The sequence below is a fragment of the Carassius carassius genome, chromosome 31, assembly GCF_963082965.1.
Source record: "Carassius carassius chromosome 31, fCarCar2.1, whole genome shotgun sequence".
Taxonomy (NCBI): Eukaryota; Metazoa; Chordata; class Actinopteri; order Cypriniformes; family Cyprinidae; genus Carassius; species Carassius carassius.
Window position 1 is genome coordinate 21,806,970 of NC_081785.1, and position 26,847 is coordinate 21,833,816.

The window sequence follows — 26,847 nt, forward strand, 5'->3', positions numbered from 1 at the left end:
GCAACCGCTCGACTGCTGGATATAAGGGCAGAGTCCGAGCCCGTGATTAGCTAATAGTGGATTAACACTGCCTGTGCGCTAGCTTAGCTCGCTAGCTGTGTTTGTGTGTGCGGGTTTAAAGGTCCGGTTCGGGTTTGGGACGAAGCTATCGCTAAACTGGCGAGGTGACCAATGATGAATCGCTTCCGAAAGTGGCTTTATAAGCCAAAGGTAAGCTTTCTGTTAGATAAATAAAAAATGATAAATAAAAAATAGTAAACATGTAGCTAAATTAATGTGATTCAAAACATGTCTAGTTAGACAGCAGTCGGGGTATCATATTATATGCGTGTCTTACTTACACAGCATTTTGAGTCGTATAAAATACAAGCTCTCTAACAGCTCTTTTGCCATCACATGATTCGAGCTGCCTACCTAGACAGCATTGTTGAGCGACATACAATGTGACATGCCTACCTTAACAGCAATGTTGGACATCCTAAGACAACATTTCCTTGTAGTTGGAATCTTCACTACGTTTTGAAACGCAGTCCTTTAATATTTATTCAGATGACTTTGTACCTTTATAATGAATGGGCATGTTCACAGCCCTGGGGTAGGCAGATATTTAATTATACTCTTTGTTAAAATATGCATATATTAATAATTCATAGATTCAGGTATATTTCTCTGCATTGGCTTTTCTTAACTGTGTTTGGTCTTTGATAAAGACCTTTGTGTGCCCCAAATTTACTTTCTATCAGCAATTTGTATTTTACACGTCTAAAACCTTAAAATTTCTCTGTAGCTCACGATGTGTTTAGTGTTGAGAGATTCTTGCAGTCTTTGGTCAACTGGTGCAATTGTTCTTTGTGACCGTTTTGTTGTCAACTGATGTTTAATGCAAGAATTTGTGTGAGGAATTAAGGACATAATTTCAGTCCATTTTTGGTAATGTCTTAAAAAGTCTGAATGGTCTTCCAACAGGATGTTAGAGCAGAAAAGTGTTATTCCTTAAGATATGCAAACACTGGTTGTCAAGGAAGCCTTTGCCCATGGGTGCAGTTCTACCTCCATGACTGTGACTCACTTGGACACATTCTTCACAAACATGCCTGTTGTTGTCATCAGGAACTAACAGCAGTGTCTGACACTCACTAAAATTAGCAGAGTTTTTGTATACAAAATGAGAAAAGATTGGTCTTTGATAAATGATTTAATTAGTGCTGGACAACTGTAAAAAAAAAAAAAAAAAATAGTAGTGTATTGTGCACTTTTTTTCAATTAAAAGTAGGCCTACTGCTATATGAACAAACGTGTAATAATATTTGGTTTGCAAACACTTTAAACAATTAAGGTGCTTTTTACAGCAGAGAGCCGGCAGCCATATCACCCTTGAGCCCAAGACCAGTTTCCCACTGAAGCTAAGGGCTGAGCCTGATCAGTACCTGGATGGGAGAACTCCTGGGAAACTAGGTTGCTGCTGGAAGAGGTGCTAGTGAGGCCAGTAGGGGGTGCTCACCCTGAGGTCTGTGTGGGTCCTAGCGCTCCAGTGTAGTGATAGGGTCACTATACTGTCAACAAGCACCTTCTTTCGGATGAGATATTAAACAGAGGTCCTGACTAAAAATTAAAAAAGATTAAAAATCCCAGGATGTTTTTCGAAAAGAGTAGAGGTGTGACCTCGGCATCCTGGCTAAATTCGCCTGTTGGCCTCGGACCATCATGGCCTCATAACAATCCCCATATCTGCTGATTGGCTTCATCACTCTGTCTCCTCTCCACCAGTAAGCTGGTGTGTGGTGGGCGTTCTGGCACCCTATGGCTGCCGTCACATCATCCAGGTGGATGCTGCACACTGGTGGTGGATGAGGAGATACCCCCTGACAATGTAAAGCGCTTTGAGTGCCTAGAAAAGTGCTATATAAATGTAATGAATTATTATTATTATTCCTTTTACATGGTATCAATTAAAATATTTATTGTAGCCTAAATCTCAACTTATAACATTAAAATAATTAATTTAAATAAACCATTTGTAACTGCCAGGACATTAACGTTTTTATAGAAAATATTTTATAGTTTGTTATAGAAAAACAAGTTATGCTCAGAGTCCAGAGCCTCAATCATAACATTATAACAGCCAGTTTCCTATTAGAGACCTGCACGATCACGGGACCCATCGCAGCAGAGTGCCGCGTGGGACAACACTTGATGGGCGGGAAGAGACTCACCGCATCCCATACTACTCAAAATAATAAACCACAAAGTTAACAAAACTATTCATTCCACTGTACTGAGTGAGAGCTGTTCCTGTACCTTATTTGGTAGAGCATTGCGCTATCAAGCGCAAGGTTGGGGGTTAGATTCCCCGGGAACAAATGATAGGTAAAAATTGATAGCCTGAATCCACTATAAGTCGCTTTGGATAAAAGCGTCTGCTAAATGCATAAATTTAATTTTTAATTTCTCTGCTGTCTTCTCGTGCTATCGGATACTTTCTATTTCCAACTTATAAAGTCACGATTACAAGCTTGTTGTATTCTTTTGTGTCTATTACTTTTCTTTTTGTTCTACTACTTTCATAATAATAAACAACTGCGATAATAACACGTTAACTTGCCAAGCCCTAGATTTAATATGTTTGGTTGATGCTTAGGAAAGTATTTCTCTGTTAGAGCATTACTTGACCCAGGTCCTCATTATCAATGTTGCCTTAAAGGGACTGTAAGTAGGAATTACTCCCATCAATGTGGTGAAATTGTCTTTTGCATTCAAATCGCTTTTTCTAATGCGCGTTGCATCTACGGTAGGCGATAAGTACCAAAAAGCTTTGACAGGATGTCTTCTAATAGCACTTCGTTTTGGCGACGATGTTTTCTTCTCCTGTGGCGCGGCATATGTATGGTCCATAATAAGAATGCAATCCAGACTTTTAAACTTGCCGGTGCAGTTTCAAGCGCATCTCACTGCTCTGCACCTGCGTTTCTGGCTCTGACCGAAAACGTTGTGGAAACGCGTTGGCTTAGTACTTTTTGTCCCTCTCTGCTATTATAGTTTTGCAAGATGGCGGAACTACATGGAAACCTCCGTCGACCTACCCGTCCCATGTATATAAAGATAATAAATTCTTCATTTACGAGGATTAGTTTAAACATTGGCATAGGTATTTGTACACCATTGAGGGCATATTTATGAATAAAAATATTGATTTTAGATAATAAAATACCTAAAAAGTTACTTATTGTCCCTTTAATTTTACAACTGTGCTATAACCGTAAACCTAGGCAGACATCATTTTCATCTGTGTGAATTTCATAACCCAAGTAGTCGCCCAGAGCAAAACGGTGATTGCTTATGTTTCGTACAGGCCTGGTACATCTTTTAGTTCCCTGTGCAGCAGAAATATTTTGCTCCACATGTATTTAATTGTTCTGTGGTGATTTGGAGTCTCAAGTGGTTTGCTCTCTCCTGTGTGGATATCATAGGGCTGACCCTTTCAAATCAGTTTATTATTCTCCACTCCACTCCGGTCCAGTTCCCAGCCACATGCCACTTCCCAGACAAATTCATGTGCAGATTATAAACGGCCACGGTCCAGAAAACAGACTCGAAACACTCCAAATACTAGATCACAACTTGAAGATAACACTTGACTATCGTTAGGCTACAGGATTAATTTATTAGTTAGTGCTGCTTGCTAAGGTAAACTTGGGCATTATTTCTCTCTGTTAGGGGTTAGGGGATTGAAAAGTGTAACTTGCCCTCAACATTTTGTGCTATGGATATTAATGATAAATGATGCAGTTTGGTGAAGTTTGAAAGACCTGGGCTGTATTTAAACACTCGAATGTAACAGAGACTTGGACTCTGGAAAAAATAACACCTTAAAACACTCAGAACATATTAGTATCTACATAGCAACACCCTGGTAACTACCCACAGCACCCTAGTATTGTTTTGGAAATTTTGCATTGGCGTGTATTATACAATTAAATAATCAGAATTATTAAAAAATGGGAAAATATTGACAATCTAAGAATATATTTTTTATGCTCACCAAAGCTGTGTCTATTCGATCAAAAACACACTGAAAACAGTAATATTGTGGAATATTATTATAATCTTATTATAAGATAAATATTATTATAAGAACTGAGATGACTGAGAAGAGATGATGACAACTCCTCAGATGAAGACAACCCTGAACCAACATACAAAACTACCAGATTTTGTTATAAGTTTGATTCCAACACATCATAGCTGTTAATTGTCTTCTGCATTTATTTGAATACGTCATTAACTAACTGCAGGATTTTTACTGTACATTTCTGCCTCAAAGCCATCAGCTTGACATAGTCCCCACCAATAAGCTAAATATAATGTAAAACTTACATTTTCTGTGAAGCTGCTTTGCAACGGTTTGTATCGTGAGAAGCGCTATGCAAATAAATTTGACTTAAAAAAAAATTTAATTTAATTTTTAAATATTGTATTTTAAATATGTTGTATTTTAATAGATTTTATAATTGTAATTTATCCCCTGCCATGGCAAAGCTAAATTTTCAGCAACAAAATTAAAAAGAAAGTGGAAGTGACGTGACATACAGCCAATTATGGTGACCCATACCTGGAATTTGTGCTCTTCATTTAACCCATCCAAAGTGAACACACACAGCGGTGAACACACACACTTTGAACACACACCTGGAGCAGTGGGCAGCCATTTATGCTGCGGCACCCGGGGAGCAGTTGGGGGTTCTGTTCCTTGCTCAAGGGCTCCTCAGTCATGGTATTGCTGGCCCGAGACTCGAACCCACAACCCTAGGGTAAGGCAATGGGGGTGTCCTGGTCATTTCAAGGGGGGTCTCATGAAAACCAACAAAAAATACAGTGGACACGGCTAATAACTGCATATTACTGCTACTAAACAACAAAGCATATCAACTACTTTGTTTTTAATTAATTAATCAATTGCATTTTGCAAACAATATGCTCAAACTTTAAAGGGTTGGCGTTTTAAATGGTTCGCATCTCCAATATGCATTAATCCACAAATGATTTAACTTTTTTTAACGTGGCTGACACTCCCTCTGAGCAGGGCCGTGTAGAGACGTTTGGAGGGGCAGGTGCTCAAAGTATAAAAGGGGCAAATGGAACAAGGCTTTAAATAGCGCTATTTAATATATCAATACAGCAATATATTGTGATGCATTCCTTGCTGATTCACGTATAGATATGGATGATTATGTATTGATACAGCAGCAAATGCTTTTAAGTTAAACAATTTTAAGTTTAAAATAATAATAGCTCTGGGATTAGAAACTGAAATGTCTTAAATTGTCCCAACCTGATGACTTTTTCTTCTCTGTTCTACAGAATAATTAAGAACAGTGGTTATAGAAAACACTTGTGCCTCTACATTTTCCTCTTTCTCACCAGCCTCTGTCTCATGGCTTGCTGTTACCTGCTCTCTTTCTGTCACTTGTGCCTCTACATTTCCCTCTTTTTCTTCCTCTATCTCCATCCAGGGAACTACACTGCGACCAAAATGGTCGCATATGCGACCTTTTGAAATGCCATTGCGACCCTAATTTTTTTGAGGTCGCAAATGTATCACTGATTATTTTTGTACCTACCTTATGTTTTAGGCAATATGCAATGATTTACTATGAGCATTTATTAAAACAGAAATGTGTATTTAAAAAATACGTTTTATAACGTGCTCTGAGCATTCAACACATCAAGTTGGCTTCAGCCCCGGATGCGGCAAAGCTAGACTGAGCTGGTTACTCGCGCGCTGTGTTCGGTGCGCACGAGAGAGACGCGTCTCACAGACAGCAACACTGAACCGAGCTCTCCTTCAGGACGTTCGCGTCCTCCTGCACCTGAACGAACAAATACAAATCGCAGTTTAAACAAACAGAAAAGCATGCGAAAGAGCTTAATTCAGCACCGTGGTGTTCTGGTGTTCAGGGCGCACGCAGAGACGCGTCTCAAAGTCTTCTTGCTTTTGTACCGACAACAAATACATACAAAATATGTGAAAATACCTGTCTTGGAAAGTGTGTTCGAAAAAGTCTGTGGTTATGTCTTAAGTGAAAGTAAAGAGTTGAGAAAGAAATCGGATGTGTGTCATTATAATGGATTCGTTGCCTCTTAAAGTGACCGCGCCTAATTTACTAGCTCTGCTGTCGGTGTCTTTAATGTATGTAATTGAAAGTAAATCACTCACTGCTCTTGATTCAATTACTTTGTAGTTTTAACAAGAATTTATCCACAGTCAAACCAAAAATCAGATATAATTGATTATATAGTTTTACTGGTGGGTGCAGGACACTAGTTCATTTATGTGAGTATAGCAAAATACAGTGATCTGTGAAATATTATACCCAAAAATTCTTCATTCTGTAGACAACCAGTGAAATTGATAAAATATATATATATTAAATTAGGGACCTGACCATGTTTTGCTTAAGTGTTTATTTCTTTAATTGCTAAAGCAACCTTTTCACATCACAGACTGAACAAAATTAAGCATTGCTTGGTAATTGTTCAAAAAAGTATGGATAGTTGTGTAAATAATGTCATACTGAAAGATGTCTGAAGTTTTGGTTGATTCCATTACATATCTTTCTATCAAAGTTATCTGACATTATCAAGAGGAATTTTTTCTGACACAGTTTAACTCTGAGTTCTTGTCATATTTTATTACCAATTTCTAAACTAACAAATAAACTGTGATAGTGTGAGAAATGTTGAAGGTGTCTGAATACATTTTGGTTTGACTGTGTATTTTATTTTACAGTGCCATTTTATATTAGTTTTTGGACACCTACAAACTAAGAAAAAAAAAGTAAACATTGTGTAAATAGCACAAATAAATAAATAGAACGGACATACAGTAAATATTAAACCATTTCAGACAGGGCCCACTGTACAACCTGCACCAGGGCCCCTCTATGCATTATGCATTTTATATGGACATTGATATTTCTACATTTATTTCCAGAGATATTATTGAGTTTACAGGCTAAAGTGGTCTGGCTGTTGTAAACACTGTTGCTATTGTAGAAAAAAAATATTTGCGTCACATTTAAAATATAATTATATTTTAATTCATTTCTGAATTGTTTTTATTTTTATAATGATAATTCAGAGAATGAGAAAATCTGAATAAGCCTTGCCAGTGTTGTGATAATTATTTTAAAGGCACTCTATGTGTTAAAAAATAAATAAGTACTGTAATATAATAATAGTTTAGTCAAATAGCATAAAAAAAGACCAGAAACTTCGATGCCTGTGAAACTTTTCTCCTTCAAACACCACGCTAGTGTTACTTCTACACTACAGGCTACACACAGCAATATAAACAACATATCTGCATGTTCTCACATCACATCGTTCTTGTAAAATAATGATAAGTAAATAAACATCAAAATCACTTCGCTGAGAATGAAACGCAACTTACCAGCTGCCGCGGTGTTGAAAATATCCTCTAGCAATTAAAAAATGCGCTCGCGGCGTGAGGAATCGTCCCGCTCGGATGAGGTCGTCGTCGTCAGGTGAAAGGTCATCATGTTGGTCATTTTATTTACGGCTAAATTATTATTAATAAATTGTACTAATATTATGATTGGGCGTGGGCAGGCATTCACAAAAGGGAGTGTTATTACAAAAAAAATTCGAGGAAATTTTGCTTTGACAAAAGGGCACTTAAGGGGCAAAGGAGCAGGTGCTCAAGTGAACCGGTTCTTTCGGACAGTTCGATCAAATAAAACCAGTTGAAAAAAAAAAAACCCGTTCACCGGTTCTTTTGCGCTCGATGTAATGTCATTGGTGATGACTGCCCTTCATTCCAGCCTTCGGTTTACCCGCGCTTATAACATTATCACAGAATCAGTTCAGAGTCAATCACCAAAAGAATCAGTTCGGTTCCGACGCGCTGTGTGTCGGTTTTCTTCACGCTGAAACACATGCTTAGTATCATCAGCTCCTCGGTTCTCGAATCGGACGCGTCTGACAGAAACGGTTCTCGTTCAGTGTACGAATAAATGTCGAAATAATTATTATTATTGTTCTGCATAGTTTGAAGAGAATTTTTTAAATATATATTTATCCCGGATATTTAATCAGGAAGAAGGTGGGGGGTCAACTGGGGGGTCAAGGCGTTTTTTGGCAGGGTCTTGAGACCCCCCAGGACCCCCTGGCGCCGCCGGTGGTCACATTATCAATCAGAGATCATTCTAATATGTGACCCTGGACCACAAAAAGTCTTAAGTCTCAGTTTTTCAAAATTGAGATTTACACATCATATGAAAACTGAATAAATAAACTTTCCATTGATGTATGTATGGCTTGTTAGGATAGCACTGGAATCTGAGGATGGAAAAAATCTGGAAATTCTGGAATCAGAGGGTACAAAAAAATCTAAAAACTGAGAAAATCTCTTAAGTTGTCCATATGAATTCTTAGCAATGCATATTACTAATCAAAAATTACGTTTTTATATATTTACAGTAGGAAATTTACAAAATATCTTCATGGAACATGATCTTTACTTAATATCCTAATGATTTTTGGCATAAAAGAAAAATCAATCATTTAGACCCATGCAATGTTTTTTGGCTATTGCTAAAAATATACCCCAGCGACTTAAGACTGGTCAAAGGTCACATATATGCTGATTTGGTGCTGAAGAAATATTTACACCTTGAAGCTTGAAGCTCCAGTCTATGATGTAATTCATGGATGATGTTTCCTGTTGAGTGCCCACTGGAGCAGAAGGGGTCCAATGGTCTAAATCCTCTTCAGTGTTCTTCAATCCAGTGCTGACATCTATAGCTACACTCATTTTGTGTCTTACATGCTCTTCTGATATGGGAATGGCTGTTGTTGCAACAACATATGCCTCTTTAAATAAAAATAATTTCTCACACAGCACCAGACACCCCTCTTATTACAGGACTCAGATATGTGCTTACTTTAATACTAGTTTGTTTGGTGCTTGATTAGATCAATGTATTTGTTTACATTTGGTGTTTTTTTTTATTTTGTTTTCATACAGAGGTCAGATCCACAGCTGCTGGCCCAGTTCTACTATGCAGATGAAGAGCTGAACCAAGTGGCCACTGAGCTGGACAGTCTGGACGGCAGGAAGGACCCTCAGAGGTGTACACTGCTGGTCAACCAGTTCCGCTCCTGCCAGGTTAACCAGATCTCTCCACTTATGATCTTACAGTAGAGAGCTTAGTTTAGTTTGGCCAGTTTGAGCAGCAGTTGTTTGTTTTTCATTCTGGAATGTTTAAGAATGAGTCTGTTTGAATATATATTTTTAAATATAATATTCCTGTGATGGTAATGCCAAGACAAACATTACTTGAGTCTTTAGTCACGCATTCTTTCAGGAATTGTTTTCTGATTTGGTGCTCAAGAAATGTGTATTATTATCACTATTAAAAACAACTGTGCTGTTTAATATATTTGTGGAAACTGTGACACTTTTTGGATTCTTTAGAAAGGAAGTTCAAAAGAACAGAATTTATTAGAAATCTTTTATTAAAAAAAAAGTCTTCACTGTCACTTTTCTTGCGAAATAAAAGCATTCATTACTTATAGTTTTTCAGTTTTTTAACTTACTGACCCCAAACTTCTGAATGGTGGTTATTTTCCACACTCATGGAAATTGGAAATCCTATAATTAATTAATTAATTATCAGGGAATGGTGAAATCATGAATTCTAGGCCTGGGAAAAGCAAATCAAAGGATTTTCTACAGTGAACATAAATAAATAAATGACCTGTCTCACTTTAACCCTTAAAAGTGAATGTTCTAACACTGCATGTTGTGTATCTTCTCAATATTTGTATAGGACTGTGTTTTAAACATCATCAATCAGATCATGGATGAATGCATACCTGAAGACCGAGCCAACAGAGACTTCTGTGTCAAGTTCCCAGAAGAGATCCGCCACGACAACCTCGCCGGGCAGCTGTGGTTTGGGGCAGAGGTAATGCACACTAACTACTTACCTTCAGAAAGATGCATCTTCCATAGAGATATAACTCATGGCATAACCCATTAGATGCAATGATGATATTTTTATCACTCCTCTCTCCAGTGCCTGGCAGCAGGATCAATCATTATGAATCGTGAAATCGAGAGCATGGCCATGAGACCGCTAGCTAAAGACCTCACCCGTAGCCTGGAGGAAGTACGCAACATCACACGAGACCAAGCGCTACGAGATCTCAACAACTACACAGACCGCTTGAAGGAGGTGCTACGTCAGTTTGACAGCCTCTTCGCTGAGTTTGAGCTCAGGTATCTTAAAATGCTGCTTTTCCGACCTTGTGATAATATAATAAAGATGATGCATTCATGGACAGTTCATAAATCATTACAAGAGACATTTACAACAGCAGACTTTTAAAACCAAATTGTGGTGTTAATATAATCATATAATGGGTCTGTCTGTTTCCTGTTGTAGTTACGTGTCAGCCATGGTGCCTGTGAAGTCTCCTAAAGAGTATTACATCCAGCAGGAGGTGATTGTGCTCTTCTGTGAGACAGTTGAGAGGTAAATATTCAGATCTTGGACTGGGTATTGCCCGCTACATCCCTATACAATACACACGGTGATATGATGCATTGCCATATTAATTGGAAAGAAACGTGAAATGAATTATGACCAGTGTAATTTTGTAGCACCATCTATTTATTTAATTACTTGTGTTTTTTTAAATGTATTATTATTAAGCAATTGTCTTGTTTTCCCATCTCAAGGGCCCTAAAACTTGAGTATCTTACACAAGACATGATCGATGACTATGAACCAGCTCTCATGTTTACAATCCCTAGACTTGCCATTGTTTGGTAAGTGATATGTCATTCTAAAGATGTTTTTTTTTTCATGTCATCCACCTCTAAAATGATCATTTTCATCACACTGTATATGTCATTCTCTTTTAATGGTATCTTTTGTCTTGTTTCGTCTTATTAGTGGCCTTGTTATCTACTCTGAAGGGCCTCTTAACCTTGACCGCAAACCAGAGGACATGTCTGAACTCTTCCGGCCTTTCCGTACTTTGCTGAGAAAAATAAGGTATGGTTAGTGTTCACAGTAGTCATTCTGATTTGGTCATCTGATGCAGGTGTAGCCAGAGGTTATTCAGTGAGACTTTGTAAACTGACATGCATCAGTGACTGCATCGGTCAAATCTGTGATTTGGTTTGGTTTGCTTTGATTGCGTGATATTATGTAGTCCTGTCTAGACAGTGTCACTGATTATGATGGGTTGCTCTGAGAGAACAACACCTGTCTACACCGGACACAAGCAGCACAAAAAAAAAAAAATTAAGTTTATTTGTACATCACTGGATTCTTGTCTCTCTGTAATCGTATAGATTTATAATATCTGCATCAGCACTGATATTTAAAATTGAAACCCTGTTAACTTTTTAAGTAGCAACTGAAGAAAATGTTAGATTTGTGAATCATGTAATTGTGTTCTTCCTGGCAGGGACCTGCTGCAGACTTTAACGGAAGAAGAGCTCATGACGCTTGAGCGAAGCCTCTGCATCTCGCAGGAAGGGGAATTCCCTGCAGGCTCCAGTATGCCATCGACCAATGACCCAGCCTCTTCCACTGGTCCCGAGAGCCATCTAGAGACACTGGAACAGGATGATGGAGTTGAGGAGGTGGTGGATCTCACACTTTGTGTAACCCAGGAAGATGATTCTGCATGGAAGGAGGATGAGGAGAGGAAGGGGCAGCCCGAGTCCTCCAGTGAGTGTGAAGAGGAGGACGCCACAGATGCAGACTTGGCTTGCTCCATGCAGTATGATGAAGAAGAGATAGAGCAACTTAATATGATGGTGCATCAAGTAGGGGACGAAATGTCTACGCTGCTTTCCCCTCCAAGTCAGAGTCAGTCTCCAGCCCAACGGACACGGCCCTATAGAGGCAATAGTCTTGAAGGCTCCAGTGCCACCTCCAGCACTCAGGCATCTCCACAGAGAGTCCCGGGATTATACCATGATGATGATAGAGTGTTCTTTATGGACGACTTGGAGTCTGGTGTAACTAGCGAGCTGTGCCATGCGCAACTTCCTCTTCCTACTGTATGCCTCAGATCCCCAGAGCACAGTGGACCAGCCCTGTTGACTGACTCCTCATGTAACGGTTGGTTGACAGTCTGTCAGTCAAGCAATGCCAACGATATGGTTTCCCAACGCCAATCAGCCAAGTCCATGGGGGACTCTGAAAGGTCATCTGTGGTGAATGGCTGGGAAGGGTCACAGGAGGAGGACAGCGTACAAACTGCTGAAGAAATCGCCAATCGGACCGGTGGAATGAAGTTGTCTGCCACTGTTATATTCAACCCTCATTCCCCTAGTTCGACCGACTTGGCCGTCGTCGTACCTCATTCAGCCGGCTTTCAGGAATCCGGTGAGGATGGGGCTTTAATTGCCACTCAGTGCCTACTTAACTCCTGCGTGTGCTGCACTGGAGGATGCGTGGAAAACGAGGATGCCATGGAGCCTTCTGGACGGGGCATGACGCTGGGGTTTGAGAAGCACAAGCTCACCATTACGAGCTCGGTCATTCAATCAGCAGTAGCTGCTGGCAGCCCAGGGAAGGGAAATGGACCTTTATCACTCACTCTGCCCCCTTCTCAGAGCCACCTCACCCCTTCTGTGCCCAATGGTTCTGTGCAGAACCAAGTGAGAGAAGATGAAGGCAGTCAGGACTTTTCCCACTATCCCTGCTGTGAGAAATGCGCCCCAGGGGTTCTTCTGACTCGGGATAGAGGCTCGGGACAAGGGGAGGGAGGACCTAGTTGCACCCATCAGGACACGGGATGCCCGACTCAACTTAAAACTACAGATAAAGATAGATCGGAAGGTTTTGGAAAACAGCCAAAGGATGATAACCGAAAGAACTCTAGGTTTGTTTACTTTTATTGACATGAATTAGGTTTTTTTTTTATTTTGAAAATGTTTGTTTGTTGCCTTTTTTTTGTATATATTAATTTCATTATGAAGGTTATCATTCTTTTTGGTTCTCATATTTCATTTTCATCTGTTGCCCCCAAATGTTTTTTTTTTCAATGGTCCGCAGCAGTTCTCAAGAGTCCCCCCTCAGTTCTGTCCCCAGCAGTGACATTGACGGTGTTTCTATCACTACATGCAGTTTGTCGAGCTCGTACACACCCAGGTAAACATGTCTAACTTTTGGCTGATGGGTTAAATATGTGAGGACTGTTACTATAGAGTGCTGTAGGGATGATATACTGTTGAAGTCCAACCTGAAAGTTAGCATAACCTTGGTTCCCTCTGCACAACCAACAACCTACAAACGTTTGCAGTTAGCGTATATTTGTACATCAAGAGAAATTTTACAGCTGAACACAAGGATCATGAATGTTGAAGCCTAAGCACAATTGCTTTACAAAAGTTAGACTACAATATATCCTACGGTCACATGACTTAAATATCATGATCACTGAGGTTCCAACAACTTTATACATTTTTATTTAATATCTACAAATCTGCAAGCTATTAAGCATAAGAGCATGAGTATAACAGAATAAGGTTGTAAAAGCGAACTAGTGAGTAGATGATTTTACCTGTTCAACTTGATGGACTTTAATGTCTTTTTCCAGGCATGTAATAGCCTTTAAATAAATCATGAACGAGGTTTTAAATAAATCTCTTATGTTATAGATAAAGTGAAATATCCTGAGTGAGTGTTAATACAGACATATTTCAGGCATTTAACCAAAATACCATCAGAAAAAAAAACATCGTCTTCTGCACGGTGGAACAGGAGGTGCAAAAACGCTAATTTACTTCTGGGTTTTATGACTAGTACATAAAGCACTCTATAGGTTATGTTTAGTTTTTGATGCTAGCTAAGGCTTAGAAGCTTGTGATTTTTTTTGGTTTTCAAATAAGGTTTTCTAAAATCTCACCCCATCTTCCATTGGTAGTCCCGCTGAAAAGCCAGAGGTCCTGTTTTGGACCGATCGAGCTGTTCTAACAAACACAGCAATATTTCATTAGCTCATATCACAGCTTTTCACCCCAGGTAGTGGAGTATGACTGATTACTTGTATACTACCTTGAATGCAGCGTAAGTTTTTCTGGAGATGCAGTGCTATAAGAATAACCTTTCAGAATATCTTGTTGCACATACCAATGTCCTGATTATCACCCAGAAGACCCTGGCAACTGCATTAAACTCGCATGCATGATGACATCTTATCTTGGCATCCATACAACAACACATTGACAAACTACTTTTGCAGGGGGAAAATAACATGTTTACGTTTTTCTGAAAAATTGTTTTAACATCAGTGTGAAAATCAAGTCCTAAAATTTGCTCTTTGATACCAGCAAGCTGTTGCACAAATCCCATAGTGTTCCCTCAACCATAGGGTCACACTTTCTGGATTAACTCGATTATGTGAAATTAAGGCCAGCAGTTTCAACCATGAAATTAGCATTTTTCGAAGAGACCCGAGACAATTATATCTTAGAACGGACTTCGTTTTTTATTAGTCTTAAATCTATTATTATTTAAATTTTTTCACTAATAATCTTTTCTTTCAGTCCCGTCAGTAGCCTGACAACCAGCTCGGACATGTCTGAGGATCTGGATCATCAGGAGATTCAAGTGGCTTTGCAAGCTGCCAAACTCGCTGCTTACAACAAAATTCGCTCCCGTTTCCACAGCAGTAGGGACCTCATCCATCGCCTGTTTGTCTGTATATCAGGTGTGTTACCTAACGATGTGTGGGGTTTGGAGTCTGAGTAAGGCTTTGTGATGCTTTGTAAAGCCTTGTTCGAGTGACAAAACGGCTTTTCTACTGAAGTAAAAATCTAAATGAATCATTAAATACACAGTGTAAATGAATAACAGAACGGCTTGAATTTTGTTTGACTTTTTTTTTATTAGATCCAGTCTTATAATTAACATCCTGTGATATTGTTTAACATTTCAATATTGCCTACTAAGTGCACTGTTAATCTTACTATAAATGTATAACTAGCTCTGTAAAACTTATAATATTTGTCTTTAAAATGTCTGAAGGTGTGGCTGATCAGTTGCAAACTAACTATGCGAGTGACCTGCGAAGCATCTTAAAGACTCTATTTGAGGTCATGGCTACAAAATCTGACCAAGAGGACACTGAGAAGCCCAAGAAAGGTTCGTGAGGCACACTTCTGAAAGATACAGATACCGTAACAGCATGGTTTATCGCCCCATGTCAGACATCATCAGTTTAATATGCTGTTTGTTATGCACCTCAGGTCCATGTCTGGGCAGCGCTGTACTGGAAGACTGTGCTCTCTGTCAAGAGACCATCACTTCATCAGAGCTCGCTGCCAAAGCACGAGAGGGTCAGTTTGAAGGTTAGTTCAGTATACCACCTATATGCTCACGATATGAAGAAGCTTTGTATTTTGATATACATGATACGACAAAACCTTGCCTGCATCTGAAATCACAAACCCTCTGACTTGACACTTTTTTTTTTTTCAACAAGAAGCACTTTGTGACTATTAAAAACTGTGTTCTATGTAGTATGAATGTGAGTAGGAGACTCATCTTTTATGAATCCTTACCCGTGTTCTTTGTATGCGTAATTTAGATTCACACCACATGTAGTTGGTCATCTTTTCGCCTACTGTTTTTTTTTTTTTGAAGCTGTGTAATTTCGAACATACTGATTGTCTCTAGATTTCTATGTACTCTATATTTTAGGGAAGTAAGTATATTTAGTTTAAGCCCTAGTTAGCTTGCACTAAATACACAACTTTTTTCAAAAGGCTTTAAGATACACCATATAGTCTACAGGTTTGTCTACAGGTTATGTGGGCTTTCAAACAAGAGAATCCGCAAACTCAAGGTCCATACAAATGTTAATTGGAACTAGATAGTAAAGTTTGTGGTCAAACTTTAAGTTGGCTTGAAAAAGCCTGGCCAGAAAGTTTGAAAAATGTAAAAAAGTTTAAAAAGATTTAAAAGTTTGAAAAGTTAAGAAGTTAAGAACAAGATGATTAGCATGTTGCTAGTATGTTGCTAGCATGTTTCTAGCATGATTAGCATGTTCCTAGTATGTTGCTAACATGTTTATAGCATGATTATCATGTGACTAGCATGTTGCTGGCATGATTAGCATGGTGTTAGCATGATTAGCATAAATCAATAGGTAAAACCATTTGATTCAGATAGAAACCAGCTAAGACCAGCGTGACAGTGGCCAAAACTACTTTAAAACCATGTTAAAAGCATGTTTCTAACCTGATTATCAAGTTACTAACATGTTGTTAACATGTTTCTATGATAATCTAGCTAAAACCAGTTGATTTAGTAAAGAAAACCAGCTAAGGCCAGCGTGACGGTGGCCAAAACCACTTTAAACCATGTTAAAGGCATGTTTCTAGTCTGATTAGTGAGTAACTAGCATGTTGTTAGCAGGTTTCTATGCTAATCCGGCCAAAACCATCTAAAAGCAGTGGACTCAGTAAAAACCAGCTAAAACCCAGCTAAGACCAGCGTGAGAGTGGTCAAAACCACTTAAAAACCAGCTTGGGAGACTAGCTAAAACAACTGATCAGCTTAGGCTGGTTTTAGCTGTATTCTCAGTAGAGAGTTTTTAAGGTTAGCTATGGTAGTAGACATCGTAAATACGTTATAAGTCTTATTTTGTAAAAGTTTGTACCCCCTCAATGAAAGTCTATGGGATTTAAGGTGGTTTTGGTAGTCTGGTTTACAAAAACCATAAGCCGGATCAGTTAGAAAAGATATAGCAACCCGAGTTAGACCAGTCTGAAGGTCTGACCTGAGTTTGGTGGTTCTAGCTTAAAAGCTCTAGGAGGAGATAGTGTTTAAAATTTGGCTCAGAAGAATAATAATAAGATTAATAATAATAAATAGTAGATCAGTAAGTTGGCTTTTTCAAGCCAACTTAAATATAGAGTGATGCTCTTAGTGAGGATGCTGCTTTAGAAGACATCTTCCTATGTTTCCATGCTATTAGGTTTTAGAGCATTGCTAATATGTAATGCTGTAAGAAGATAAACAGCCACTGCTTGAACACCTGACGGACCTTTCTTCATTTTTCCAACCCTTTCTCTGTTCTTTTTTTTTTTTTCTTCAACATCAGACCCTCCTGAATGGGTACCAGATGAGGCCTGCAATTCCTGCATCGCATGTAAAGCTCCATTTACAGTCATCAGAAGGAAACATCACTGCAGGAGCTGTGGAAAGGTCAGAATAGAGTGCAGTTGTTTCCAGCCGTAAATATCTTCATTTATTTTCTCCATAGAGAAACAAATTCTTTCAAGGCATGGATATATTTATTTAAAAAAAAGTGTGTGTGTGTTTGTGTATATTTCGACTTTTTTAGTAATGTTATAATGTTTAGTTTTAATACTTTAATAGTATATATATTTTGAGAGAGAGCGTGCCCTCCATAAGTATTGGAACAGTAAAGAAAAAATTGTTCTGCTTGCTGTGGAGTCCAAAACTACAGAATTTCACATTTTATTATTGGGTGATTCAACACAAAGATGTTTTACCAGCTAAGAAGATCAGCACTTTTAGAGTTTCATCTCCCTATCTGATGTGAGCATAAGCCTCAGGTGTTTCTGAGTGATCAGCTGTGTCCTGTTGCATTAATTCTTCAGATATTAAAAGCGGGGATTGTGTCTTATCAGTTATATACATTGCTTCTGCATTCTAAGTCTTCCATTTGATGATGACACACACAAACCAGGATGAAGACAAGGAAGCAGACTCTGAAAGAAAAGAAAGCAATTTGGATGCTAAAAGAAAAGAGGAAGTCCATTAGAACTATAGGGAAAACAAAGAGCATGGAGAAATCAAGAGTGTGGAAACTACCAGGGGCGATCTGATCGGCTGAGAAAAAAAACAGTTTGATGACAAGACAAATCATAAAAGCTGTGAAAATGAACCCTAAACTACATGTCTTTAAACTCACCAAAAAACCTCCAGAAAGCTGGGGTGATGCTCTGTCAATCTACAGTCCGTAGGAGAATTTGACACAGAATTACAGAAGCTACACAGCAAGATGCAAACCTCTGATCAGCACCAAAAATAGAAAGGCAAGATTCTTCACAAATGTGAGTCTATGGACCAATGAGACAAAGATGAACTTTTATATAAGTGATTGGAAAGTAAAAGTGTTGAGAAAAAAGGGAACTGCAAATGATCCTAATACAAGCTCATCTGTAAAGCTTGTTGGAGGTGGTGAAATGGCATGGGCATGCATGGCTGTCTCTAGAACAGGACCTCTTCATTTTGATGATGACTTAATATATGATGGCAGTAGCAGAATGAATTTGGAAGGGTACAAAATCATCTTGGGTACAAATATTCAAAAAAGTGCCACCAAACTCATTAGAAGCACTTCATATTGGATCAGGACAATGACACCGTTCAGTCAAAAACACCCTGCTAGTTCAGTCAAGGACTTTATCAAGGCAAATAAATGTAAAGTCTTAGATAGCCCAAATCAATCTCCAGATTTAAATCCAATTGAACATTAATTTCACCAGCTGAAGAGGAGACTAAAGACAGAAACTCCCCAAAACAAGCAACAGTTGGAAATGGCTGCATAAAAAGGCTGGAGAAAATCTTTTCAAAGCATAAGACCAAGAGTCTGGGGATGTCTATGGGTTGCAGACTCACCGCTCTGATTACATGCAAGGGATCTGCAACTAAAAATTAGATTTTAATCTTTTATATCTTCCTTTAATTCAGCTGTCCCAATACTTAAGCTCACATCAAATACTGCGATGAACTCTAAAAGTGCTGAGCTTTTTATTTGGTAAAACATGTATGTGTCGAAAGACCTAATAATAAAATGTGACATTCTGTAGTTTTGTCGCATATTCATATTTTAATCATTTTTCCAAATGTCTTGACTCCACAGCAGAAAAAGCTATAGGACACTACATGTGTGTGTGTGTGTGTATGTGTATATGTATGTATATATGTATATATATGTATATGTATATATATGTATATATGTATGTATACACACACACACATATATATATATATATATGTATGTATACACATATACACATACACACACACACACATATATATATGTATATATATGTATATGTATTTATGCCTATTTTTATGATACATTATAAGGGTTTTCTTAAGGCATTATAATGAATGCATAATGCATTATAAAACACCTTATAATATGTTATATCATCTCATTAATATTCATTAGAACATTTTTAATATTTACTTATTTGTGGTTAAAGCTTTTAAGAGTATGATGATTTATAACACAAACATGTTGCATCAATGGATTATATTTCTCATAGTTATAAAGTCTCGTATCATATATTTTTCTGATGCTACTTTACTTAAAGTGGTCAAAGTTCACTTATAATAATATTAATACTTTTTTCTCCTCTCAAACAGCCATAAGATCATATATCAGATCAGATGAATGTGTAATATGACACATTTGCTTTGAACTATTTTTATTGTAATATCAGTTTGATTATTTTGATTTTATACAGCTGATGATAAGTAACTCTGCAACTACATCAACTAGTGGTCATTAGAGTATTAGTATATCTGCTGCTGTAAATGTATGCTAAGACTTTATTTTGATGGTCAACCAACAGATAAACTGACATACTGTAAGTGTCTTTGGAAGTACGTCAGCTTATTCTACCATACTAGATATGACCATTCTTGAGCATATTAATACTCTAATGAGAGTTAGTTGGCATGTAGTGGCATGTGCAAGCCTTATGCTTTTAGTTGATTGATTAAGGGGACCATCAAAATAAAATGTAAACAAAATAAAACATTGCATTTTTTTTCGGTTGGAGTATTAAGCTCACATCACTTAATAAACATTAACTCTAGAGGAAACACTCAAGTAACACTCATCTAACCACTCACAAGCTGTAGTAAGACACTGTGCAGATTTTAAATAAACAATGTCAAGATATGATACAGTCCATTATACTGTAAACAAAGTAGATTTAATATGCTCTTCATTGGTTGTTATAAATAATCATACTCTTAAACTTATAACCACAAATATGTAAGTATTATGATGTATCCTAATTGTTGTTATGATTCATGAGATGATACAACATATTATAAGGTTTTTTTATAATGCATTATGCATTCATTAAAATGCCTTAAGAGTACCCTTATAATGTATTATAAATACAGGCTTCATAGAAAGGGTTACCATATTTTTTTTCTGTATAAAGGCAAACATGAATAACAATGAAGCCAAAATCCAACAATCCCACTTGGGGACCAACGTAAAAAGCTGTTAAACATAAAGAAAAAAAGAAAAATGCCATGGCCAGAACATAAAAGATGAAATTTATATATATATATATATATATAAGCAAAAAAATTCATCAAAGAATAAACAGACAGCTTAAAGTGATTAATCGCATCCAAAATAAAGGAATTTTGTTTACATAAAATGTGTGTGTACTCTGTATATTTATAATGTGTATATATAAACACACACATACAGTATATGTGGACCACAAAACCTGTCTGAAGTGTACATTTCTTTTAATTGAGATTTATTCATCATCTGAGAGCTGAATAAATAAACGTTCCATTGATGTACGGTTTGTTAGGATAGGACCATATTTAGCCTAGCATATTTAACTATTTGAAAAACTCAAATCTGGGGGTGCAAAAAATCTAAACACGGAGAAAATCACCTTTAAAGTTGTCCAAATTAAGTTCTTAGCAATGCATATTACTAATAAAAAATTTAGTTTTGAAATAGCTATGGTAGAAAATTTACAAAATATCTTCATGGAACATGATCTTTACTTAATATCCTGATGATTTTTGGCATAAAAGAAAAATCAATCATTTTGACCCATACACTTTTTTTGGCTATTACTAAAAATATACCCCAGCGACATATATTTTGAAAATATTGACATAGATATATTTATATTCATATAATTTATATTATATAAAAATATATTTAATATATGAACATAATATATTTTCTTAAATATAAACATCCATGTGTGTATATTTATATACATAATAAATATACACAGTACACACACACACACATTATGTAAACAAAAACATTTATTTTGGATGTGATTAATTGTTGTCCAGCACTAATTCTAAGTTAACTAAACAAACAACAATAAGTTTCCTAGGGCTGGCTCCATGGAATGACATCAGCGGCTCTTAAATAGGCAGACGTTTCAGGTTTTAAAGTAACAAGTCTCCGCCTCCCATCCAACTGGAAGTTTCTAATAGAAAAAAAAAAAAGAGAATGAAAACGAAAGTAACATGATTCCAATTCTAATGAGATGATGTTTTATTGCAGATCTTCTGTTCCCGCTGTTCATCACACTCAGCCCCATTGCCTAGATACGGTCAGATGAAACCTGTGAGAGTCTGCACTCACTGCTACATGTTCCACGTAACGCCTTTCTACAGCGACAGGACTGGTATCTGACCACGGCGCTCTCACCACACACACACACACACAGAGACATAAGCACACTACCATGAGTCTTACTGAGACTTCTTTTCATTTTCATCATCGTCCAAAAAAATGTAAAAAAAAAAAAATATATAAACACTAAATGCAATCACTTCAAAGCGAAAGAAACCGCCTTGACCACAGAACAAAGTGAGAAGGACTGAAATTGCCTCAAGCACATAAAGGAAGTACCCCATCGCTATGGGAGCCAAAGTATTTATTTAGGGCTTTGCTTATAAATAATGAGCTAAATTACAAATTTGCTTTCATCGAGCATGGAACAAGCGAGCGATTCTGTGAAACAGAAGTGCACCTGAAAAGATACAGCTTGTTAATAGGATTTTGTCTGACAGTAATTGTGGTTTTATTAGCACCGGAGGTTCTATGGGCTCAGTTTTCTAGAGTGAATGTAAAATGTGAGCACATTATTAATATGAGAATAACAAAACTGTGACACATGAAGACAATAATACTAACACTAACTGCACCATCAGTGACACCTTTGTGGCACAATATAGCACAGATGTTTTTTTTTTTTTTTTTTTTTCAAATGTTTTTATTTAGACAATAATGCTGCTTTCTGTTAAACAGAGGAGTGATATTTGGGGATTAGATGAATGGCCAAAAATCCGTGTGTGTGTATGTATATATGAGTTTGAAATGGATTTAATGTATCTTCCAAAAAGAGAAGATTCTCTCATATTCCTCATGCAAATGAATGTGCAACATTTGGATTTTCTTTGTTTTCTGTAACTAATACTGAACTGTACAGTAATTGCCTTTTACAGCAGTTTGGGAGCCTTCTGCTTTTCCTTCTGGTACGAAAGACCCTACCTCATCCCTGTTCACCCCTCACACGGTTCTGTCCCGGTACAGTATGTCTACCATCTCAAGTCAACCCTGACTGTCTGCTACACTACGAGGCAGATGCCTTTCTTTGTCTTTGCACACTTTGTTTTTTTTTTTTTTTATATAGTGACCAACCACTACTTTCTGTCTGTAACTGTATGTATAATGGCAAATCTCATGAAACCTGTCAAGAATATGCCATCTGGGTCATATTCTAAGAAAATTCTGTTAATTCATAAAGAAAATTAAGCCAGTTTTTGCATTAATATTAGGAAAATTGAGCATCCTCTCCCAAATCTCATTATTGTAATGTGAAAAAATAAATAATTCTATTTTATTTTAAATTGTGACGTATTTTACAAGTATTTGTACATCATAGTATACTTGTGTTGAATTTAATTTATGCTATTTGAATTAAAAAACATATATCAGCCTGAAATAGGCTTAATTTTCTTTATGCATAATACATTTGTTTTTATTTTCTATTGAATTTGGGGTGAAATAGGACCTGGAAATGTGACTTCTGTTTGACTTTTACCAATGAAAGAATGAAACACTGTTTGTACACTGTTTTTTTGGTTAACTGTAAAACATCTGCTTCTGTAACCTCGTCACCTTCCAGAAATCAAGCAGGCAAGTTTTGTAGATAGTCATATAAATGCACTAGGTTTTTCTGAAATTGAGCATATTGATATTGTGCTGCAAAACAGTTTTGACCAAAATACTTCACATGAAATGGAACAAAATGACAAACACTACTGGCTAGTATGAAATGCACTTTGTATGAAACTAGAGGAGCATTTGAAATGAGTTACTGCTGGCAAGCGATGACACATTTCAAGATTTATCATGTGTAATGTTCTCAAATCATTTCACAGTAACATTAAACCTTGCATCTGATTTCAGATGTTATCTACAGACAGAATTGTTTCTTGATTTTACATAAGTGTTATTAAACAATCCCCAACACTAAAAATCTGATTGACACTGAAGTAGTATGTCATATATTAATTTTGCCTTCTTAATCATTTCAGCACACATTCCTTTTTTGCCAAAGTCATTATTGTAAATCCTTGGCACCACATAGAATGGGTTTTTAGTGAGGAAAAGGTTTAATGTTTGCATGCATCTTATGACGCGGCATTGACCAGTTCTAGCAATGTTGTAGGCTCCATCACACTCGAGGCAGTTTGATTCTGCTGGGTGATGGATAATACTTGACCTCTTTTGAATCATTCCTGTTTTCAAACTTGTCCTCACATCGTCTTCTCTCTCTCCCCACTGCTGTATTTACGGGTCATTCACCACAATATCTACAGATACACAGCTTTAAACCTTCTGTAGTTCTGCAAACTGAGATTTTGTGTTTTGAGATATTTGCATTATGCATAATCACAGGTTTATGTTGATAGATGCATTGTTGGCATGTTGTTCAAATGTGTCACTTTGGCATACTTCCCTTTTTCAATATTAAGCGAATTTGATTATCTCCAGATTTGCCATTGTAACTTGTTAAAATGAGATTGAAAAATACTTTTTGTTTGCGCTGCCTTTGCTCACCTGTAGTTTAGCTGAACTGATTCTGAACCGTCAGTATTGGGATAGACGGCTAGACCTGACACTCAAAATACTGCAGATCTGGTTTTAGGATTACTTCTCCGTAGATAATGATACAGTGATGTATACGGATTTTCATCATCATTTAGCGGTACTTCAAGTAGCCGAATGGATCAATTCTGTGCTTTTTCTGGTTGCTTCCTGTTTTGATATCATGACTGTTCCTCAGGAATGATTGATTGTACATTGACAGGATTCTGAGGGATGGATTTCTGCAGCTAGCCTTGGAATGTAATTTGGTTTTGAAGTGAGATGGTGTGGCAAATGCAGAATACTTCTTTGGACAGCTGGTTCAGCGTCTGCAGACTCAACTTCCAGCCTGTCATGTGATGAGCTCAGTTTCTGATTTGTGCCCTCTTCTGATCCTCATTCTTTTCTTTTTTGCCTTGTTTTTATTGTATTATTGAAAATAAGATATGAGTCTTTAAAATTAAACAGATGCTTTATTTTACAGAGAACAAAAATAATGAAATTATATATGTACAAAATTACTTTTTCTGTATAAAGAGAATCATAATGAGAGAATTTACTCTATTTATTCAAAGCTTGTTCTTATTTTGTAATGGCCGGTTCAATCTAATGAGATGTAAAGAACTTTTTGAAGCCTACTAAGTATTTATGTCATGCAATAAAATAAATGAAGTTTTCTCAACAACTGGAGCTCTCTGCTATTTTCCTTTGTCTTTGTCACAAGATGCATTGCACTATTCTGAGATACAGAGTGGATATTAAGTTTACATACCCAGTTTTGGTTGTTGATCTTACTCTCTAGCTGACCAGATCATATCGGATTGCTTTTGGCTGTGCTCTGCTCCAGGGGATGTGACTGTCCTGTCCAGTGTGTGCATGTATTCCACTGACTGTGGAAACTTTACACTGGACCTCAAGCAACGTGGATTGTGTGTCTCTCCTCTTCTTCCTCCAGACTCTGGTACCCTGATTTCCAAAGGAAATGCAAAATTTACTTTAATCAGAGAACATAACTTTGGATCACTCAGCAGCAGTCCAGTCCTTTTTGAAGTGAGACGCTTCTGACGCTGTCTGTTGTTCAAGAGTGGCTTGACACAAGGAATGCGACAGCAGAAACCCATGTCTTGCGTACGTCTGTGCGTAGTGGTTCTTGAAGCACTGACTCCAGCTGCAGTCCACTCTTTGTGAATCTCCCCCAGATTTTTTAAAGGGTTTTGTCAAGTCAAGTCACCTTTATTTATATAGCGCTTTAAACAAAATACATTGCGTCAAAGCAACTGAACAACATTCATTAGGAAAACAGTGTCAATAATGCAAAATGATAGTTAAAGGCAGTTCATCATTGAATTCAGTGATGTCATCTCTGTTCAGTTAAATAGTGTCTGTGCATTTATTTGCAATCAAGTCAACGATATCGCTGTAGATGAAGTGACCCCAACTAAGCAAGCCAGAGGCGAAAGCGGCAAGGAACCGAAACTCCATCGGTGACAGAATGGAGAAAAAAACCTTGGGAGAAACCAGGCTCAGTTGGGGGGCCAGTTCTCCTCTGACCAGACGAAACCAGTAGTTCAATTCCAGGCTGCAGCAAAGTCAGATTGTGCAGAAGAATCATCTGTTTCCTGTGGTCTTGTCCTGGTGGTCCTCTGAGACAAGGTCTTTACAGGGGATCTGTATCTGGGGCTCTAGTTGTCCTGGTCTCCACTGTCTTTCAGGGATATAGAGGTCCTTTCTAGGTGCTGATCCACCATCTGGTCTGGATACGTACTGGATCCGGGTGACTGCAGTGACCCTCTGATCTGGATACAGACTGGATCTGGTGGCCACGGTGACCTCGGAACAAGAGAGAAACAGACAAATATTAGCGTAGATGCCATTCTTCTAATGATGTAGCAAGTACATAGGGTGTTATGGGAAGTGTTCCCGGTTTCGGTTTACCTAATTAATGCAGCCTAAAAATCCTTTATCGGATTTGGGTATTAGAAGCGTATTAGTGTGTTATGTGTAAGACAGGTTAAAGAGATGGGTCTTTAATCTAGATTTAAACTGCAAGAGTGTGTCTGCCTCCCGAACAATGTTAGGTAGGTTATTCCAGAGTTTAGGCGCCAAATAGGAAAAGGATCTGCCGCCCGCAGTTGATTTTGATATTCTAGGTATTATCAAAATGCCTGAGTTTTAAGAACGTAGCGGACGTAGAGGATTATAATGTAAAAGGAGCTCATTCGAATACTGAGGTGCTAAACCATTCAGGGTAAACCATTTTGTTTCACAATCCTCTCCAGGGTGCGGTTATCCCTATTGCTTGTACACTTTTTTTCTACCACATCTTTTCCTTCCCTTCACCTCTCTATTAATGTGCTTGGACACAAAGCTCTGTGAACAGCCACCCTCTTTTGCAATGACCTTTTGTGTCTTGCCCTCCTTGTGCAAGGTGTCAATGGTCGTCTTTTGGACAACTGTCAAGTCAGCAGTCTTCCCCATGATTGTGTCACCTACAAAACTAGACTGAGAGACCATTTAAAGGCCTTTGCAGGTGTTTTGAGTTAATTAGCTGATTAGAGTGTGGCACCAGGTGTCTTCAATATTGAACCTTTTCACAATATTCTAATTTTCTGAGATACTGAATTTGGGATTTTCCTTAGTTGTCAGTTATAATCATCAAAATTAAAAGAAATAAACATTTGAAATATATCAGTCTGTGTGTAATGAATAAATATAATATACAAGTTTCACTCTTTGAATTAATTAGTTGAAATAAATCAACTTTTTGATAATCTTCTAATTATATGACCAGCACCTGTATGTTCTGCTGTCAATTTATACAGGTTTAGAACATAGAAAAATAAATAAATAAATAGGGGTGGACATATAACT

At 37.5% G+C, this 26,847-nt stretch overlaps 1 protein-coding gene and 1 long non-coding RNA gene across 2 annotated transcripts; both read left to right on the forward strand.

The window, feature by feature from the left end:
• The first annotated feature begins 75 nt into the window (after nucleotides 1–75).
• On the forward strand, nucleotides 76–22,653 carry LOC132111774 (lateral signaling target protein 2 homolog). The gene is made up of 14 exons (XM_059519365.1): nucleotides 76–210; nucleotides 9,047–9,187; nucleotides 9,852–9,989; nucleotides 10,101–10,303; nucleotides 10,470–10,559; nucleotides 10,766–10,855; nucleotides 10,983–11,084; nucleotides 11,503–12,930; nucleotides 13,104–13,199; nucleotides 14,597–14,760; nucleotides 15,078–15,194; nucleotides 15,299–15,400; nucleotides 17,158–17,261; nucleotides 21,382–22,653. The coding sequence occupies exons 1-14, from the start codon at nucleotides 172–174 to the stop codon at nucleotides 21,511–21,513; spliced, it is 2,946 nt and encodes a 981-aa protein (XP_059375348.1). The 5' UTR covers nucleotides 76–171; the 3' UTR covers nucleotides 21,514–22,653.
• A 301-nt stretch (nucleotides 22,654–22,954) lies between these two features.
• Nucleotides 22,955–24,661, forward strand: LOC132111776 (uncharacterized). Its single transcript, XR_009424852.1, has 2 exons — nucleotides 22,955–23,754; nucleotides 23,995–24,661. It is a non-coding gene; the product is annotated as an uncharacterized LOC132111776 (long non-coding RNA).
• Nucleotides 24,662–26,847: the final 2,186 nt, after the last annotated feature.

Bases quoted from the DNA above. Each gene is read 5' to 3' on its own strand.
- LOC132111774 (XM_059519365.1), top strand. From the start codon at position 172: ATGATGAATCGCTTCCGAAAGTGGCTTTATAAGCCAAAG. The intron at 13,200-14,596 runs GTAAACATGTCT...CTTTTCTTTCAG, and splicing joins TCGAGCTCGTACACACCCAG to TCCCGTCAGTAGCCTGACAA. The intron at 14,761-15,077 runs GTGTGTTACCTA...AAATGTCTGAAG, and splicing joins CCTGTTTGTCTGTATATCAG to GTGTGGCTGATCAGTTGCAA.